This window comes from Erpetoichthys calabaricus, chromosome 1 (assembly GCF_900747795.2).
Source record: "Erpetoichthys calabaricus chromosome 1, fErpCal1.3, whole genome shotgun sequence".
In the NCBI taxonomy this organism is placed as follows: Eukaryota; Metazoa; Chordata; class Cladistia; order Polypteriformes; family Polypteridae; genus Erpetoichthys; species Erpetoichthys calabaricus.
The window spans coordinates 178149079-178168972 of NC_041394.2; the positions used below are offsets into that span (position 1 = coordinate 178149079).

At 39.1% G+C, this 19894-nt stretch overlaps 1 protein-coding gene across 1 annotated transcript in view; it reads right to left on the bottom strand.

The window, feature by feature from the left end:
- Positions 1–18104: 18104 nt before the first annotated feature.
- The window catches only part of c1h12orf4 (chromosome 1 C12orf4 homolog), a 52337-nt gene continuing 50547 nt past the window's right edge, over positions 18105–19894 (bottom strand). Inside the window, exon 14 of the mRNA XM_028809136.2 lies at positions 18105–18549. Coding sequence (XP_028664969.2) covers positions 18457–18549 — 93 coding nt within the window. The 3' untranslated portion in view covers positions 18105–18456. The remainder of the gene's footprint in view (positions 18550–19894) is intronic.

A 19894-nucleotide genomic window follows, 5' to 3' on the forward strand; every position in this document is an offset into this window, starting at 1 on the left:
AAGAATTGGCTTCTATCTAAGAAACTCATTGGAGTGAAAATGTGCAACCATCGTGGTCCTTCAGGAACTGACTTTGAAACCCCAGATTTAACAAATATGAACTTTTAAATTCACTCATCCGATGTCACAGCAACCTCTAGCGGTCATATTGTGAATGGTCCAAAAATAACATGAAAAGGGCTAGCCGTACCAGTAATTGCAGTATTGTCATGTCCACAGAGTACAGTGAAAATCTTATTTGCACGTTGAGCCAGCATGAATTGTGGCAGAAACACGCTGCTCAAAGAAGGCACGTCAGGATGTGCTGGCAGAATCAAGCTTTATTGCGTGATGCATACACAGTCTCAATTCAAATGAAATTAGCGCCTAAGGATGGGCAAACCATATTTTTATTACAGTTCTTATCATAGAACCCATCCTCATCTGACTCCCAATCATCTTGTATCTTTGGACCTGCCTCCAATTAGCTCCACCAATGTTTCCAGCCTAATGAGAACAGTGCTTTGTCCTGCTCATCACGCCCACTTGGCAGGTCTTCACCATTACCCTAATGCCCATCACCTGACCCTATGTACATCAGCTGACTGAAACTTTGCAACATCACTCCTTACCCTGTGCAGGTGTCTGAGACCTGTTTATCAATCAATTCCCACAAGCAAGTTGGAATTAGACGGACCCACACATAACCCACCCGCACAAATGAATAGTTTCTTGTTGCACACACACTCCTCAAGGCTAGAGGTCTAGGCAGCTGTATCTCTAAGACAATGAAGCTGTGTCTTATAAAACACACTTTCCTTGGCTTGTCATCACCTCATGTTAGTGTCCAGGCAAGCAGGGAGGCAGAGGCCTAGCCGCTGCAAGTAGCTGCTTTTCTTAAAACAATGGCCTGTTTAGTACGCAGTGTCTTTGAGGCTTTAAGCTTAGCAGCAAGATAATGGTGGTTTGTAGCTGCAAAGAGAAAAATAATAAAATATACAGGCGCAGGCTTTTTATGATTTAACCCTTACTATACTAGCATGCATTAGGATATAATACTTATTTTCATATAAGCTCGTGATTCTCTTTGAATATATGCAAATCATCAACTTTAAGAATATACTTTTCATTCTAATAGTTGGCACAGATGTTATGGATCAGAATGTGTAGGCTAAAAGAAAAGGAAAGATGATTAATATGAGTACAACAAAATATAACAGAAACAGCACACAAGGTGCTTAGATAGATAGATAGATAGATAGATAGATAGATAGATAGATAGATAGATAGATAGATAGATAGATAGATAGATAGATAGATAGATAGATAGATACTTTATTAATCCCACAGGGAAATTCACAATTAGTTACCTAATGAGGAATAAATCTAAAATATTCAATACATATTCTATTTTCTAAAATGGGGTATGTTATATGGACCTAATTGTACACTCGAACAATAAGAGAAAACAAGAAAGCCACAGGTTCATGTTTGGCTGACATTCATCTCTTTAATTTAGACTCAGGATCAGAGATGTAACAATATCACAGTTCCCTGCCCTAAGAAGCTTTTCAAAAGCAGGATGAAATGTTTCCTCTGTTATAGTTTTAATTTTGTATCAGTGTGCAATAAATAATGCATGTCTGAACCTTGATACAGATAATTATACAAAACAATACAAGCCAATACAGAAGCAGATTTTCAAAAGTACCAAAACCAAAAAAGCAATATAGTTTCTTTACAATTTAAATCTAATTAATTTCTCTCCATTACAAAACAAAGAACTGATCTAATAAGATACCGAATCTTGAGCACACTATGCATATCTTAAGATTATTCACCCACTACTTCCCAGGAGCAATTTTATACTTGCTGTTGCTTGGAATAGTAACTACAGTGCCATCTGCTGGACGACTTTAAGCTGTCCTTCTAGAGGAGGGAAGTGAAAGTCAGGGCACTCTTAAAAACGGTGTCAGTATCTGAACGTAAAAAAAATAGTAAAATCTAATGTAATAAATTCACCACAGAAAAAATAATGCCCCTTTCAATGCCACTGCATGTATGTATGTGGTTATCAATAAGCCAAACCAAACCATAGAATAATTTAGAATAAGCTGATAGGGAGATAATGCTGCCTGGTGCCCATGAAGGTTTATTCCACCTCAACGGTTGTTCTTAAACTTGCAGGTATCAACCATAACATCTCAAATTGATCTTAAATTATTGGGTAGTCTTTGCTTATGATAGAGAAGAAATTACATAGCTTAACATAAAAAAATGTGATTACCTTCTGTTTCTTAAATATTCTGATATGTTTGTATTTCTTAAGTTTTGTTGGTGAATACCTCATACTATAGCACTCACCTCACTGTTACTCATAGCAAAGACCTTACTGTGGAAAACAATGAGCTTAAGTCACATTGATGTAATTTAATTTGTGTCATCTAAAAAGGTTATGAATAGATGGCTGCAAATATATCTGAGGTTAGTTGAATCACTTTTCCCATTTGGGCTAACTATTAGACCATTTAGATGGAAAATGAATGATCTGTGTGTTGGTCGATTAGCTTCTCTCCCACTTTCAAATACCAGTCATCGACTACAAAGACAATATTATTGAGCACTTTGTGTAGTGAGAAAATTTATATTTATATAAATGTAAAGAATTATTATTTAGCATTATTAATACCTTCCTGCTCCTGCATTTGAGTCCTTTAAAGAATGGAGATGTTTTATCGTCTTGCTCTTGTTTTCCTAAGGGGGCTAAGTTTAGTAATTTTGGTAGTTTTATTTATATACAAACTTCCAGAGTAGAATGGAGAAGAAATTTTATTCTAGCTAAAGAAAATGTAAAGATGTGTTTCTTTATTGTGAAATGTTATAAATTGTGAGATAATTAAGTTGAGGTTTGCCCCAATTCAGGATGGTGGGTGCAGATTCACCTTATTGGTTAATTGGCTAAAGATGATGAATATGAAGCTAATGTCACTGACATGCTACAGAGCAGAGACCACCACCACAACTTACTGAAATATCCTTCAGAAGTTCTGCTCTGTCTGCTCAGTCAGCAGCTATAGTAACTGAAGACCTTCCCTATCTCTCTGTACACCTGGGACAGGACCGCTCTAATGTGAAAAGTGATTTAATGACGGCCAGGTATGTAAACACAAGAAGAGCAGGCAGAGTCTCTTTTAGCTGGCAGTATTCAATCTTGCACTTTGGTGTCCACTGATATGTGCTGCTCTGGTTAGTCAATACAGTAGGTAAAATGGTGCTCATGTCCATGCTTCTACTGTATAAGAATTCTAAGCCCAGGAATCTGTGGAGCTCTTGTAGATTAGTGGGCTATAGTCAGTTGTGACAATCTTCTTGAAGTCAATGGCTACTACTTCAGCACTAATCATGCACCCTAGGACCTCGGCTTCTCTCCACACCAAGTGAAACTGGGTTCAGCCTTGAAGCATGGATGGCTGTAAACACTTTCCCAAAGATAGGAGAGAATTGTTTCAAAGTTGGGAGCATGCACCAACAAGTCTTCAAGATAGACAGTGCAGTACCTGGGTAAAATTCCAGCCAGAGCGTCTTCCATGAGGCTTTTAAAGGTAGTAAGAGCATTGCACATCTGAAGGGCATTACTGAGAAATGACACAATCCATGCCTGATGAAAAAAATGTGGTCTTGTTGTAGGACTCAAGAGCTGTACCAGCTCAAACTGCTCATGTGCCTATGGCATCATCAGCACTCAGCTGCCAGTAATCCACACAGAATTGACACCTTCCATCCTTTCACCTGATGAGAACTGCTCATGACTGTCAGCCATCTTGTGGATTTTCACTTCAGCTATCTTTTTTCCCAGAAAACAATGTAGGTGAAGACAAATCATTGCACCATTGTCCATTCTGATGTTGTTCTGCACAAAGTAAGCCTCGGTGCACAGTTCACATGTCTAGCAACAAAGATGTTGAGGTTCTTGTCCAAGACGTGTCAAAGCAGTTTGCATTGGGATGCCTAAATGCCAGCTGTGCTGTACTGACACAGATCCCTGATGGTCACTCTCATCACCTCAGATGGATGTGTGGTTGGACGGTGGTGAAGATGTCCCTAGTTAGGTAGCTGTTGTTGCAAATAGGCTCATTGCCAATATTTTAGACCTGAAGCAAGCTTTGGTATTGATGACAAGGAATCTGTGAGTAATCTGTGAAACCAGTTACAAGTATTTCTTTTCCTTGCAGACAAAGCATATCTGTAGTGAAGTCCACTACTGCTGCTTGTACCACTAGGAAGTCCCCTTCCCCTCCCCCCCCAAAATGCATGGGTCTTGCACATTGACCAGCCACACCTCAAAGTTAAACTGGAAGTGCCCAATGGTGATGAGGAGGGGTCTCTTATGTCACATGCTCATCTGCTTCCCTCTAACTGTCTACAGTACTGCACTACAGCCCTTCAGTAATTTCACTCCCAACTAGCAGATTGTGGACTCAGAATCCAATATGGCTCTACAGAGGTAGACTGAACTTTGTAGAGAAGGAGATGACTGCTTGGGGGACAATGTAGTTGATATTGTTTTTGACTGATTAAGGAGGGCTGATGGGGCAGTCTGATACCTCCACTTTGCTGCCTCACTGGAGTTTCTCTGGCAGTTCTGGAAGTCATTTCCTGCAATTCCAGACCTCATGGCCTTCCTTGTGGTAGTGCAAGCAGACATTTTCAATCAAGTGATGATCTGTTCTTCCTGTCTTCTTTGCTCTTTGACCAACTGGGTTGATTGTGCTCACCAGGCAGGCATGTTAAGGCCTCCATCCATTCAGCCAGGCGCAGATTTTGCTAGATCTTCAGATATGCTAGGGTTTGAAGAAACATCTGCAGAGCCATCTTCTCCTGTAGATCTTCTGGGAATTCAGGATATCCCTGGTGGATTAATGATGGAATGTATATCTACAGTTTCTCATAGCTATTCAAATCTCTGGTGTATAGGGCATGATGATTGTGGTCCTGTATTCTCTTATACCCAAATCTTCTTTCCAGCACAATTCCCAATGTTACCAGGTCACTCAGCCTTCTGGGAATGCATCTAGGAAGACATGCAGTGGGTCTCCTTCAGCTACCATCCCCAGGTGCACACTGCCACTTACTTGTCCCAGTGAATATGCCAGGCCACAAGTTGCAGTCGGGCATGACAGACTTCCCACAGTTGTTGGCTACTGAACCTAAACAGCCAGACCTTAGTATGTGGAACTAAGGGAATGATGGGCTCCTAATTCACTTTTGTCTTAATTATGTGCAAATCTCTGTCAACATGCTTCTGTTTCCACTTCTAGAACTCTCATGATTTTTTTTTGTGAAAATTAGAGGATCACTCGAGGAGGTTGGAGGTCCAACTTAAAATTCAGACTATAGTGTCTTGATGTTTCCCCAGGAAATAGCAGGGTGGAATGACTGATGTAAAATAATAACAATGTGATCTATTAAACTATCGTACATTATGTCTGCAATTTATCTGCAAATTATTTTTGGACCACTTGCCCATTTAATTAAATTAAGATTAGAAGTTCCAATTGTCCTTTTACTGAACTTAAGAACTCTAAAATTGTGTAATGTGATCAAGGCCATAAATGTCATGGGATAAAGATGGAAATGGTACAATTAAAGTCTCTCAGAATTGTAGTAGTTATAGCATTCTTTTCTATATATCAGACATTTTAGAACATTCTTACCAAGAGACTCTCTGCCTTAAGCATACAGTATAAAGCTGTTGAAATTCATTAGAAATTCAGATTGTATTTAAGAGGTTAGGCAAAAGTGCTGCAATTGCAGCTAGGTACTTGGCCGTCCTACTAGTAGTCGACTTAAAATAGCTCTGCAAAGTTAATCTACGTGTATAAGTCACATAAAGTCTTCTTAAATGTATTAGCAATTCATGAATGCATTGCTATTCATCATTTGTAATCAAGCAAACCTATTTTAGTATTTATTTATTTGTTTGCTAGTTTAGAAAAAGTGATTGAAAAAACCCTTAGATGTCAAAGTCAGCATGTGTGATGTACACTCACTATGGCCACTTTATTAGGTACACCTTGATAGTATCAAGTTGGACCCCCTTTTGTCTTCAGAACTGCTGTAATTCTTAGTGGCATTAATTCAACAAGATGCTGGAAACATTCCTCAGGGACTCTGGTCCATATTGATGTGATAACAACACGCAGTTACTGCAGGTTTGTCAACTGCACATCCATGATGCGAATCTCCTGTTCCACCACATCCCATCCAAAGGTGCTCTATTGGATTGAGATCTGATGACTGTGGAGGCCATTTGAGTACAGTAAACTCATTGTCATGTAGAAGTCCGGTGCTGCTCAGATTCACACCATCGATAGGACAGTGATTTATTTATTTTTTTGGTGGGGATTCTAGGAACGCACCCAACCTTGGCCGGACCCACACACACTCACAGACAGAGATACGAATCAAACAAATGAGTGAAATATACAGCATTAAGTGGAAAATATATAAACAACAAAAATCACACAAGCCTGCCCTTCATCCTTCGGTGATACATATACAGGGTATTACACAGTACAATCAACCCTAACAATAAAATAAAAACTCATGACAATGTCCTTATCACAGTTCCAATGCAGCAGAAACAGATGAAATGGTATGGAGTAAAGATGACAATGACTTTTGAAGTTTCCCGCTGGCCCTTCTTGTCCCCAGCAGCTCCTGCACCCATTTCAGACACCCAATGAGGGCAAGCCACTTCAGGGCTGCTGGGAAATGGAGTCCTTCCAGTGGTAGCACTGCTACAGTCATGTTCAAGAGACCAGTTTGAGATGATTTGACCTTTGTGACATGGTGTGTTATCCTGCTGGAAGTAGCCATCAGAAGATAGGTACTCTGCAGTCTATAAAGGGATGAAAATGGTCAGCAACAATACTCAGGTAGGCTGTGCCATTTAAGCAATGCTCAGTTGGTACTATGGGGCCCAAATGTGCCAAGTAAATATCCCCCAAACCATTACACCACCACAATCAGGCTGAACCGCTGATATAAGGTAGGATGGATCCGTGCTTTCATGTTGTTGACACCAAATTCTGACCCTACCATTGAAATGTCACTGCAGAAATCAAGACTCATCAGACAAGGCAACATTATGCCTATAATCTATTGTCCAATTTTGGTAAGCCTGAACGAATTGTAGCCACAGTTGCCTGTTCTTAGCTGACAGGAGTGGCACCTGGTGTGGTCTCCTGCTGCTGTAGCCCATCTGCTTCAAGGTTAAATGTGTTGTGCGTTCTACATAACAAGTGATTATTTGAGTTACTGTTGTCTTTCTATCAGCTCAAACCAATCCGGCCATTCTCCTCTGACCACTGGCATCAACAGGGAATTTTCGCCCACAGAACTGCCACTCACTGAATATTTTCCCTTTTTTGGATCATTCTCTGTAAGCCATAGAGATGGTTGTGCGTGAAAATCCCAGTAGATCATTTCTGAAATATTCAGACCAGCCTGCCTGGCACCAACAACCACGCTAGGTTCAAAGTCAGTTAAATCACCTTTCTTCCCCATTGTGATACTCGGTTTGAACTTCAGCAGGTGATCTTGACAATGTTTACATGCCTAAATGCATCGAGTTGCTGCCATGTGATTGGCTGATTAGATATTTGCATTAACAAGCAGTTGAACAGGTGAACCTAATAAAGTGGCCAGTGAGTGCATGTGCTAATGCATCTTAAGCATGGATGACTTGACCATGAATTGCCAAAGCACAGACAACTTGATCCCATCCAGTAATGTCAGATCTGATGTTGAGGCCAAGTCTTTCTCACCTACAGTTTCTAGGATCTGTGTCTTAGTCTGCAGTGTTTGAGGACTTAATGTATTCATCATTAGGATTAACTTATTCAGTTCAACTCTTGGTGTTGAAATATTTGCTACAGGCTCATGAAGAACCACACAAGCACCAAAGACTCCTGAAACTAACACCCATGAAATTGCTGCAAACACGATTGTGAAGGGGAGGGCTTAAGACCATGTCAGTGGGGCAATTTTCAGAATATTGTTTTACAAATATTTATGGGGTTTCACAATCTGCTTGACACTGATAACAATATCTAAAAAGGATATACAGTAAGCTGATGCAAACGTATTATACACAACTGGTCAATTAGGCTTCAGTTTGAGTGGCTCTTTATCAAATTCTGCAGGACTTACGAATTTAGAAATTTGGTTTACTGTACTATTTGTTTGGCTGCTGTACATGCCTTAAACTGTTGCAAGCTATCCAACAAATTTCAGCTCATAATCAAAAATACCTGAAGTACACCATAATCATTGGCTGTGGCCCGTAGTTGAGCAGATGGTGTTTTAACTTCCTTTTGGATAAAAAAGTACAGCAATTGTTGTTGTGTCAGTGCAGTTTCATCCTGTGAAAAACTGCAACTTTCTAAGACTTTAATAGTCAATGAAACTGAGTGTTTTTCCAAATCAATTTAATGATCTTAATTTTTGGTGAAAAGATAGCATATAGCTACATTAGGATTTAAATAGCCCTCCTAATCAATGTAAACTTGCATATCCACTTTAGTAAAAGGACAAGTGTCTGTGCATCTATCTGCGTTTTCATTCGGTTGTTATGTCTCTATTATCCAACAGATACAACATCACAAATATTATCGATGCTTTTATGAATCTTGTACCAAATGACAAGTAACATAGACATTACAACTGGACGGACACACTGCACTACAAAAGTTAACGCTGAATACATCCAATACGGAGTAACTGCTGGACTGACAGAAATCCGTTTATTCGCCTTAATAAAAGTACAAATGTCTGTGTATCCTTGTGTCTGTCCGGTGGCTATGTCTCTGTCATTCTGACAGAGGGCGCATCTCAAACATCTGTAGTAATGAAATGCAGTGCATTTATCATTCCAACAGAAGGCACATCACAAACACTTCTAGCAGTGAAATGCAATGCATTTATCATTCGCCGACATTAGCAGTCATGCATGCACTGAAGTCTATGTTGATGACTTACTATATTAATGCATCTTAGATGGTAGCACAGCTGGTTAAGCCTGAAAGCATATGTATTAAGTTCTCATCACCATTACTGGGATTTATGAGATATTCCTTCTAGCAGAAACAGAAGATAGAGGAAGACAATGAAATGATTGTCTGTGTAACTGGACGACAGCTCCAAAGCAGCAGATTCAAGTCCCAACATGGTTGCTCTCTATGCGGAGTCTCCATGTGCTCTGGATTACATGTTCATGTAGCTTTCTTCTCATATCCCAAAGGTGTGCATTATAGGTTAACTAGCCAGGCATGAATGGATGAGTGAATTGTGTGAAGAGCTACCATCCCATCCAATCATTCGGTCCTCCACGACACTACATACTGAATCAAAAAATATATGGATGAAGGAGAAAGTTTGAAACCTACTGTGTATTTTTTTTTTCAATGATCAAAGAGAAATTCAAAGTTAAGAAATCAAAATTGAAAGATGCATACTAAAATAATTCTCTTCCACTAAGTGAGGAGTATAAGTGAAGAAACAGAAAGCTGATGGGTCATACTATGATTTGTTAGAGCGTTTTCCCATGTCATTGTTATTGTGAAGACTTGAAGTGGAACATTCTTAATGGCGTCATCAGCTTAGACAACAAAGGTGACGTACAATAGCTTTATCTGAGCAGATTGGTCTTTTGGGGTACTGACGTCAGAGTGAGGTTTCTCATATGTGCTAAGGAGCTGGAAATTCTTGTACAACCATAAAACTGTCAACAATTAATTTCCAATATGCTGTCTACAGCGTGGTCAATTAGGTCCTTCCTGAAGTTATATAATGGATCATGAACAATGGGACAAAATCGTCCCAACAACTGCCTAAGGTTAAATACAAAAAGACAATGGAAACAAAGGAAAAACAGAATCCAGTCGTAAAACTTCAGAATTTATCTTGGCTGTGAAGCCTAAGCAGCAGAGTAGCATGTAGCAGAAAACTGACCAATAGAACAGCTTGTATACTGTGCAGGAAGACAAAGCAAAACCTGAATTTGACTACAAGGGACTTTTAGGCCGGTTTAGCTGAGAATGAAGTGGTGGTACACTTCTCAGCTGTGCAGCGTTACTTACATGGATATGACTTTCATGAAAGAGCCCCTGGATGGAAGCGTTACCTGTGATCTCATTACAAAAAAATAAGGTCTTAAGTATGCATAACAACATCTGCATAAGACAGCGGCACTCTGGAAAGAAGTGCTGTGGACACATGAAGTTAAACTCTTTGATCACAACTACAAAATGTTTGTTTGGAGAAAAAAAGGAGTAGCATCTGAAGAAAAGAACACCTCGCCAACTGTCAGGTTCATGGGAAAACAATGCACAAGAACCGAGAAGAAAGGGTTCCTTTAAAAATCAACGAATCCTTGAGAATGTCAGACAGTCAGTGAGGAAGCTTAAGCTAAAACAAGGATGGCTTCTACAACAAGAGAACAATCCAAAACACACTTCAAAATCTATTATGAAGTACCTTGAAAAACACAAGGTAAACACTCTGGAAAGGCCTTCAGTCTCCAGACTTGAACATCATTGAAAATCAGTGTTTAGACCTTAAAAATGCTATGCATACAAGACAGCCTGAGGATATCTTACAGTTGGAAGAATGGGGAAAAATTCCAAAACAAGAATTCAAATAGTAATAGTTGGCTGCTAAAAAAAATTTGTATGCTGTGATTTTTTCCAAAGTGAGTATTACTAAGTGCTGACTTAACAGGTTGCCCAAACCTTTGCAAATGCCACATTTATTCATTAATTTTTTGACATTTTTCAGGTCAATAAATAAATCATAACTGCACATTTTCATAAAAACGCCACTGTTTGTTGTCAAAGTTGTATTTATTTATTTATTTTTTTTTAACTTCAGATATCAACAAAATATATCATTTGGCCAGAGTGTTCAAAGTTTTTGCATAAAAGCACATATGAGAACAACCACTTGGAACTGTTCACTGAATTGGGTAGAGGAAGGGAACATATTTTGGAGCAGTTACTATGTAATGATTATTTTGATTACTATAACCTTTTATTATTGGCTTTTACTTTTCACACTTTAAAAAAGTATTTTAATGAAGGTGTTCTGATCTGTGATCCTGTCTCAGCTATGCTGGGCTGCTGCTGGTATGTACAAGGTTATGTAGTAATAAGAGCTTCTGCAAACACGAATAGGAGACCTTCTTACTCCAAGGGTTCATTTATCAGTAACTTGTAAGGACAGGAGAAATGCCCACTAATCAGGTACTCCTGCAATTGGCCGTGTATTTAAGAAGGGTCATCAATAGCTGTAATTGAGTCACTTCCTTCACAGTACTGTGGCTGAATTCACGCATGAGGAAAAAGGTATTCTCTCCATTCTTGAAAATGGCTTTCACAGAACATAAGGTCTCCATTTCTGTCTTGACAAAATTGTTAATTTATGTGTGCTTTACTGCTTGTGCTTTATTTTCTGAATAATATTAAAAGAGCAAGCTCAGTTATGGAACACATTCTGGACCCCCTGGAAGTAGCAGCAACGAAGAAAATGTAAACAAAACTGAGTGCCATTATGAACAATGCTGCACATCTTCTCTCTGACATACGAACAATGAGGACTTTCAGTCAACAAATTATTCAGCAAAAGTGTGTCAGGAAATGCTGCTTGGGCTGCTTTATCTTCTTCCACTTCGGTGTATACTTGATCATATGTTGAATTCAGTTAAATCAAATTTACATGAATAAGAAAATACGAACACATAACTCCAGCTTTTAAATTCTTACACTGACTCCCGGTTAAGTTTAGGGCAGATTTCAAAATTCTAAACAAATAAAGCATTAAATGGTCAAGGCCTTGCTTATTTATCTGAACTTATCATTACTTATAAACCAGAATGCACATTAAGATCTCAAGATACTGACTTGCTTATGATTCCAAGGATTAATTAAAAAACAGTGGGAGGTTGACCCTTTAGTCACAGGGCCCCTAAACTGTGGAATGGTCTGCCTGCTACTATAAGAGATGCCCCATCAGTCTCAGCTTTGAAATCCCAGCTGAAGACTCACTACTTCAGTTTAGCATACCCTGACTAGAGCTGCTGATTAACTGTGCATGCTGCATCTCTGTCGTTAGTCATTCGTACTAAAACATAAGTAATGTGATAATTTTAATGTTATAAGTGCTCCCCTACACTGTTTTTCTTTTCAGTACTCACATGTGGCACTTGGTGCCATTGGTCTATTGCCAAGTTGTTTGCCTGTCTATGGAAAAGTCATCTCTGATAAAGGAGCACTGGAATCATCGTGTAGAAGGGTCCTTTCATCAGATTGGCCGGCCCAGCACTGACTCAGTTATGGAATGGCCAGTAGGGGGCCTTGTTGGCCGAGGTCTCCAGGACTCTGACCATGTCTGGCTTGTCTCTGACTACTTTTCTACAATTTGGTTGTGGCTTGACAATTAACTGATGGGCAGACATGGTTGTTTTTCTTTTATGTTAATTAATTTCTACTTTGTTTTTGATGTATTTGATCAAATCCATATCTTCATATGTGACAGTTCTGTATTTAGTGAGTGATGTAATCTATTCTTGCATTTTTCCTTGTAGTTTATTTTGTTGTCATGAAGGTAAACTAGGGGTTAGTGCATTACAAACAGGGAAGAATTAAGAACAGACTGAAATAAGGGCGAGACCAAAAACATTAATCTACGAACAGTTGACTAACTGTATTCTAGACAGTAATATTGGGATGAACAGTAACAGGACAGATGGCCATGGAAGAAATCTGGAGCATAACAGCATCCAGGTGAGCTACAGGGAACCAATAGAGGTGGCAGTTTGGATCTGCAGTGACTGACTGAGGTGCCGGATTGTGAGGTGGTGATGGGCTAGGAAAGAGAGTATGCGGAGACCGATGGAGGTGGCAAATGAAGATAATGGACTTGAGAACAAGCGAGGGAGGTTTGTCCCTGGGTCCTGACAATAGAAACTGAAATGCATGGATGGATTTTAATTATTTATTTGGAACTTCCTTATTTTCGGACACGCCTGAAGACACTGATTTGGATTTTAAAGGCAAGCTTTTAAAGAGACTTATTTATTCCTTATTTATTGAATGCACTGTTTTGCACTTTATTCTCACTACAGAAGAAAAAACTTATAATACACTTTAACAAAGAAGGTCATACTTGTCTTCTCACTCGTCCTGATCCACCCTTGGTCATGACTATTGATGTCTCAGGAAGTAGGGAAAGGCACTTGACTGAGGGCACCAGGGCATCACAAGCTTTCCTTTATGATATCATCAACAAAACCCTCTATGTAGACTTATATTTAGCGTTAGGCAGACTTTATTATAGTAGAGAAATTCATTTGCAGCAGGGACAGACAAACATACAATATTACTTCACATGTACAGTAAGTCAGAAAGAGAGACATGAAAAGCTTTTTTATAAGCAGGAATGGGTATCTTTGAATGGCATGGAATCTGACATTACATCAATACACCTTCTCTCCTAGAAGTGTTGCATTAGTTCCCAGTAAAGCAAAAATATTTTAAAATCTTCCTTGTTGCATTTAAGGAAGCTTTTCATAAAAAGGTCTTGTTGCATATAAAACGCGGAATGGAGTGCTTTCTTTATACGTATCTTTCCTCACTCCTCCAGTGCTTCCACCCTTTGCCCATTTCCAGCAGCAGAGCCTCTAGCAATAATGACACTAGAGCTTGATTTCTGAGGAGATGAGGGGATTCCTTCAGAGGTCTATTTAAAATGTTTCAGCTAGGCAAAATAATAATTTTCACTGATCTGTACTTAGGTATGACTTTGAATTAAATTTAAACTAATGTAATGAAACTCCATGTATCTTTATACTGTATTTATCCATTCATTAATCCGGAACACCAGTGCCTACCTGTATCTCAATAGCACTGGGTGCAAGGAAGAACCCAAATCTGGATGAGTGCAAGTCCACCCCAGAGCACTTTCAATCATACTAGGCTAATAAAGGGTCACCAATGCACCTGCTAAAAAACAGTAGGGTTTTAGGGATGCCCAAGAAATTTGGTAAATGTTTTGTATAAAGAATCATCAATGTATAAATGTTTACACAGTAATAATGAAGTCAATATGAAATTACCACAATTCTAAATTGGCAGACTTCATTTTTGTCTTATATTTACAGTGCATCCGGAAAGTATTCACAGCGCATCACTTCTCCCACATTTTATTGTTACAGCCTTATTCCAAAATGGATTAAATTCATTTTTTTCCTCAGAATTCTACACACAACACCCCATAATGACAACATGAAAAAAGTTTATTTGAGATTCTTGCAAATTTATTAAAAATAAAAAAATTGAGAAAGAACATGTACATAAGTATTCACAGCGTTTGCCATGAAGCTCAAAATTGAGCTCAGTTGCATCCTGTTTCCCCTGATCGTCCTTGAGAGGTTTCTGCAGCTTAATTGGAGTCCACCTGTGGTAAATTCAGTTGATTGGACATGATTTGGAAAGGCACACACCTGAATATATAAGGTCCCACAGTTGACAGTTCATGTCAGAGCACAAACCAAGCATGAAGTCAAAGGAATTGTCTGTAGACCTCCGAGACAGGATTGTCTCGAGGCACAAATCTGGGGAAGATTACAGAAAACTTTCTGCTGCTTTGAAGGTCCCAAAGAGCACAGTGGCCTCCATCATCTGTAAGTGGAAGAAGTTCAAAACCACCAGGACTCTTCCTAGAGCTGGCCGGCCATCTAAACTGAGCAATCGGGGAAGAAGGGCCTTAGTCAGGGAGGTGACCAAGAACCCGATGGTCACTCTGTCAGAGCTCCAGAGGTCCTCTGTGGAGAGAGGAGAACCTTCCAGAAGGACAACCATCTCTGCAGCAATCCACCAATCAGGCCTGTATGGTAGAGTGGCCAGACAGAAGCCACTCCTTAGTAAAAGGCACATGGCAGCCCGCCTGGAGCTGGCCAAAAGGCACCTGAAGGACTCTCAGACCATGAGAAAGACAATGCTCTGGTCGGAGGAGACAAAGATTGAACTCTTTGTTGTGAATGCCAGGCGTCACGTTTGGAGGAAACCAGGCACCACTCATCACCAGGCCAATACCATCCCTACAGTGAAGCATGGTGGTGGCAGCATCATGCTGTGGGGATGTTTTTCAGTGGCAGGGACTGGGAGACTAGTCAGGATAAAGGGAAAGATGACTGCAGCAATGTACAGAGACATCCTGGATGAAAACCTGCTACAGAGCGCTCTTGACCTCAGACTGGGGCGACGGTTCATCTTTCAGCAGGACAACGACCCTAAGCACACAGCCAAGATATCAAAGGAGTGGCTTCAGGACAACTCTGTGAATGTCCTTGAGTGGCCCAGTCAGAGCCCAGACTCCGATTGAACATCTCTGGAGAGATCTTAAAATGGCTGTGCACCGACGCTTCCCATCCAACCTGATGGAGCTTGAGAGGTGCTGCAAAGAGGAATGGGCGAAACTGGCCAAGGATGGGTGTGCCAAGCTTGTGGCATCATATTCAGAAAGACTTGAGGCTGTAATTGCTGCCAAATGTGCATCGACAAAGTATTGAGCAAAGGCTGTGAATACTTATGTACATGGGATTTCTCAGTTTTTTTATTTTCAATAAATTTGCAAAAACCTCAAGTAAACTTTTTTCACGTTGTCATTATGGGGTGTTGTGTGTAGAATTCTGAGGAAAAAAATGAATTTAATCCATTTTGGAATAAGGCTGTAACATAACAAAATGTGGAAAAAGTGATGCGCTGTGAATACTTTCCGGATGCACTGTAGAATATTTGGCTGAGAACTGAAAAACCACGTTCCACACTGTGCCTCTAGAATGTCTGCTAGCATGACAGAAAGGCTCAACAATTTATTCCATGTGGGTCGTTTGACACATCTCAAGACTGAAGAGAACAAGAGAACAGAGAAGGTATGGAGGTAAAAATCAAATGGAAGACAATAAGAGAGATAGATGGAAAGACAGACAGACAGAGAGAGAGAGTCAGGTTCCAGGCAGAGTCGGTGCAGAAGAAAGGAGGCAAAGTGGTTGGGGATTCCCCATGTGGAGCAATGGCTCTCCTGGGTAGTGTCGCTTCTGCTGAGCATCATATAGGAGCAGGAGTGGCTTACTGCACCAGCGACATCCAACAGACACTGAGGAATCGTGGTGGTGAAAGGGATCATGGCACATATGGTCCCCACAGTCATTGAGAGATGGTGGGGACACGAGCCAAAGATACACTTGCCGGCATCTTGTCTTCGTCTGCTAAGTACACCCCATGGGTGAACACAGTAGATGTGTTTTAAGGAAGGATGCACCGAGGGCTCATAGCTTGACAAATAATTGATCCTTGCCGAGAATTCACTTTTAATCTTAACCTGTTTATTAGACTGCTTATTCATGGATTTTAACCTCTACATGGAAAATATGTTATTGGATCATTTATTTTATTTACTAGCTGAAATACCAAACATTGCCTGGGAGGAAAATAAATGTTTTATTTTAATTGTCCGAGAAAAATACAATACTTTTTTATATAAAGATATAATTAAAAAACACACAACTTTAAAAATAGAAATAAATTAATAAACAACGAAGACTCACTAATGTGCTTGTGATGCGGTCTTGTATGTATGTTATCATCCAGTTGATGCTCGGAACCGGCCAACTCTATTTATAATTTGAAAAGCAACAGGGGCGTGGTGCTGCTCAAACATAAAGAATGCTGGCAGTCACTTCCAGTTCACCCTCTGGTGGTCGTTCCGAGTGTCAACTGGATGATAACATGCATAAAAGATCACCTCCCACCCTACCCAGAAGGGGGTGGGTTAGGTTTGATTTCACCCTACAGTATTTTTAGTCAACCAATGAGAAACATGTACCAAGTTTCATGAAAATCGCTCCAGCCGTTCAGAAGTGATGATGGAACTTACAAACATACATTGACTTTTAATATATATATAAGATAAGATACAAGATGAATGGATTGGCACCACACCTTATGTATTGTTTTGGACACCAAATGTTTGAGTAAATGCACTAAGCACTTGTTTGCCCGAGTTCTGTTGGCTTGTGTGTCCTCATTGCACTAGTATATCCCTGTCATGACTATCAATGACCCAGGTTCAAGGAAATACAGGCAACCCGGGCATCACACAGCATGAAAAAGTATTCTTCTTCAAACTCAAGGGAATCTCACTGACAAGCAAGTATATATTTTTTTGTACTTCTGCATTTTAAAAAGCACTTTTTATCAAACGCTGTATCTTGTTTTGTTATTTTAAGTACTGGTGTTACATTTAGCAAAAAAAAAAAAAAACTCCAGAAGCAAAGCGAAGCTGCTCACTACGGTTAACACTGCCTCAATTTTCAAGTGATGATTCACAGACTGAGGAGGTTAGCAGTAGAGTGCCAGCACTTTAAAGTGAAAAAACCTCTTCTGGCTTTAATGAATAATTCCGTGGGTGAGTAAAAATGACAACAAGGAAGATAAATTGTCAAACAACTTTCTTTCGTATATACAGAACCTAAAGGTAAAAAATCTGTTACTGAGTGACATGTTTGACACTGATTAATAATAATTCCAAGTATTTATAGCTCTGTTTATTATTCCACGTATTTTGTTGGTAATATCTATAGTTTTCATTACTATGACTCACAAACTCTATTTGGCTACTCATGAAAACAAGCGGTGAACTCAGTGCCTATACAATATGTGCTGTAAGTGTTGGTCACAAACCAGGCAGATTCTTTTTGGCAACAAAACCTTAAACGTTACTACAAAACTTTCAGTACTATTCAATATATTAACAAGATCAAACCAGTGCTGGGTGCAGAATGATATCACCAACTGGCATAGCTTATTTTAAATAAGAAAAGATGGGGAATGTTAACGTTTTGGGTATACATTTTTTGCAGACTGGTTTACACTGAACAGCAAGCATTACATCCAGGGTCTTTATCAACAAAACAACAACTTTAACAACAAAATAACTGCTTTGTAAACTGCTTCAAAACTGTTTTCTAAAAGAAAGAACAACTAATTTGTATACAACACACAACATATTTACCAATATTTTATTTAGAAACATTGTGTTACAAGGGAGTACACTTTCTCAATCAGCCTAATTAGACAGATACAAGTTCATCAATAAAAGCATTACATCTGTTGACTTACAGCAAACCAATTTCACATGAGATGTGAGCACTGCCCTCTTGTGGTGGATAAGGGTGACACATTTCTGATAAAGTTTTCAGGAGCAGCTTCTGGATGGTGAGGCACAAATAAACTATGGCCAAGGCTGCAGTAACACATCAGTTTGACTAAAGTTTCCTATAATACAACATGGAATTTGAAAAAGACTATTTACATTATCCAGTGACATTCGTAAGCATATAGAATTGTCCTCTTGATGTCATCGTTTGGAGGTCAGGGTCAAAGTTGAGGATACTCTAAATATTTGAGGAAGCATGTTGCTCAGCTGGTAGAACATTTCCTCTGAGATACTCTGCAAATGGAAATTATGAATAGAAATTATGCACAAGACTAGTTGAGATAACATTGATTAAACCTTAAAATGTGATACAATATTTTAAGTGTAAAATATAATTTTCGTGGAAGCACAAGAGCCAGTGCCACTGCCTCAGAGTTTCTGAAATTAGCATTTGAGTTCTATCCTACTCACTGCCCAAGTGGAATTATTATCCTTGTGCTCAGATGGTTTCTTCTTCATGCACTCTTTAATATTCTCACATTTCAAGACATGCAAGTTAGGTTGACTTGTGAAACTCAACTGGCTCTATACGAGTAAATATACAGGTATATGCATGAACACACCATCTAATTAACTGGCATCTCATCCTGGAGGTTCCTGCATCATGTAGGTTGAGACAATATATGATGTGACAATTGGTTTGCATTGTGTAACTATTATTAATGAGCCCAATGTCACAGTAGGATTTCCCTCACATTGTTTATTTATACATGTGGGTATTTGTAATATTCTAGTGCATGACTCTTTGGGATGTATCTATTGCAGGTTTGTTCTGAAATAGACAAAATACAATATGTTTCATTCTTTTTTGAACATATGTGACTTAAACTTCTTTACTTTTTAATGTTTACAGAACTTTACTTTTACAAAAAATTACATTACTTCAAAAATTTGCATTTAATGATTAAAATTTCTATTATTTGTTTTCATTGATGTAAAGATTTGTATGAATGCAGAATTGCAATTCATCTAAATAGATTTTTATTGAGCTACAGTATACTGTACTGGGTATCAAAAATGGTATTGAATGTCAATACTTTCCTTTGTATCGTACTGAAGTTTGAAATTTTGGTATCATGGCAATCCTAGTGTAATGGTTATTTTGTGTGGAATAAGGAAGGGTCATTCTCTTGTGTATATAAATATTTGGTTACATTTTATTTATTAATCCACTGTATATATCAGTGCACCGGCTCACCTTTCTTTGCCATATGTTCATCTTTTACTTTTGCATTTTGATAACTACTGTTGTTGAACTGTCAATTTGAGGAATAAGTGTGGGAAATTTGGTGTAAAGCAGAGCAGGGTATTGACTTGGCCTAGTCCAGGCTTTCTCTAGGCCTTTGGCTTGGATGTGTAGTAGCCAGCCAAGGCACTTTCAGTCTGTCCTTGCACAGATTTGTGTGGGCAGACTGCCTGCCACTTTATCCAGTTACACATTTCAAGAATATAAACTTTTTGTTTGGACAATAAACGGATGGGAAGTGTGTGATTATGCTCTTTTCTATCCATGGCTGGGTAGCTGATGCAGTGATTGTATGAGGAGTTGAGAGTTAAGTCACATTTTTTTTCATTTCTA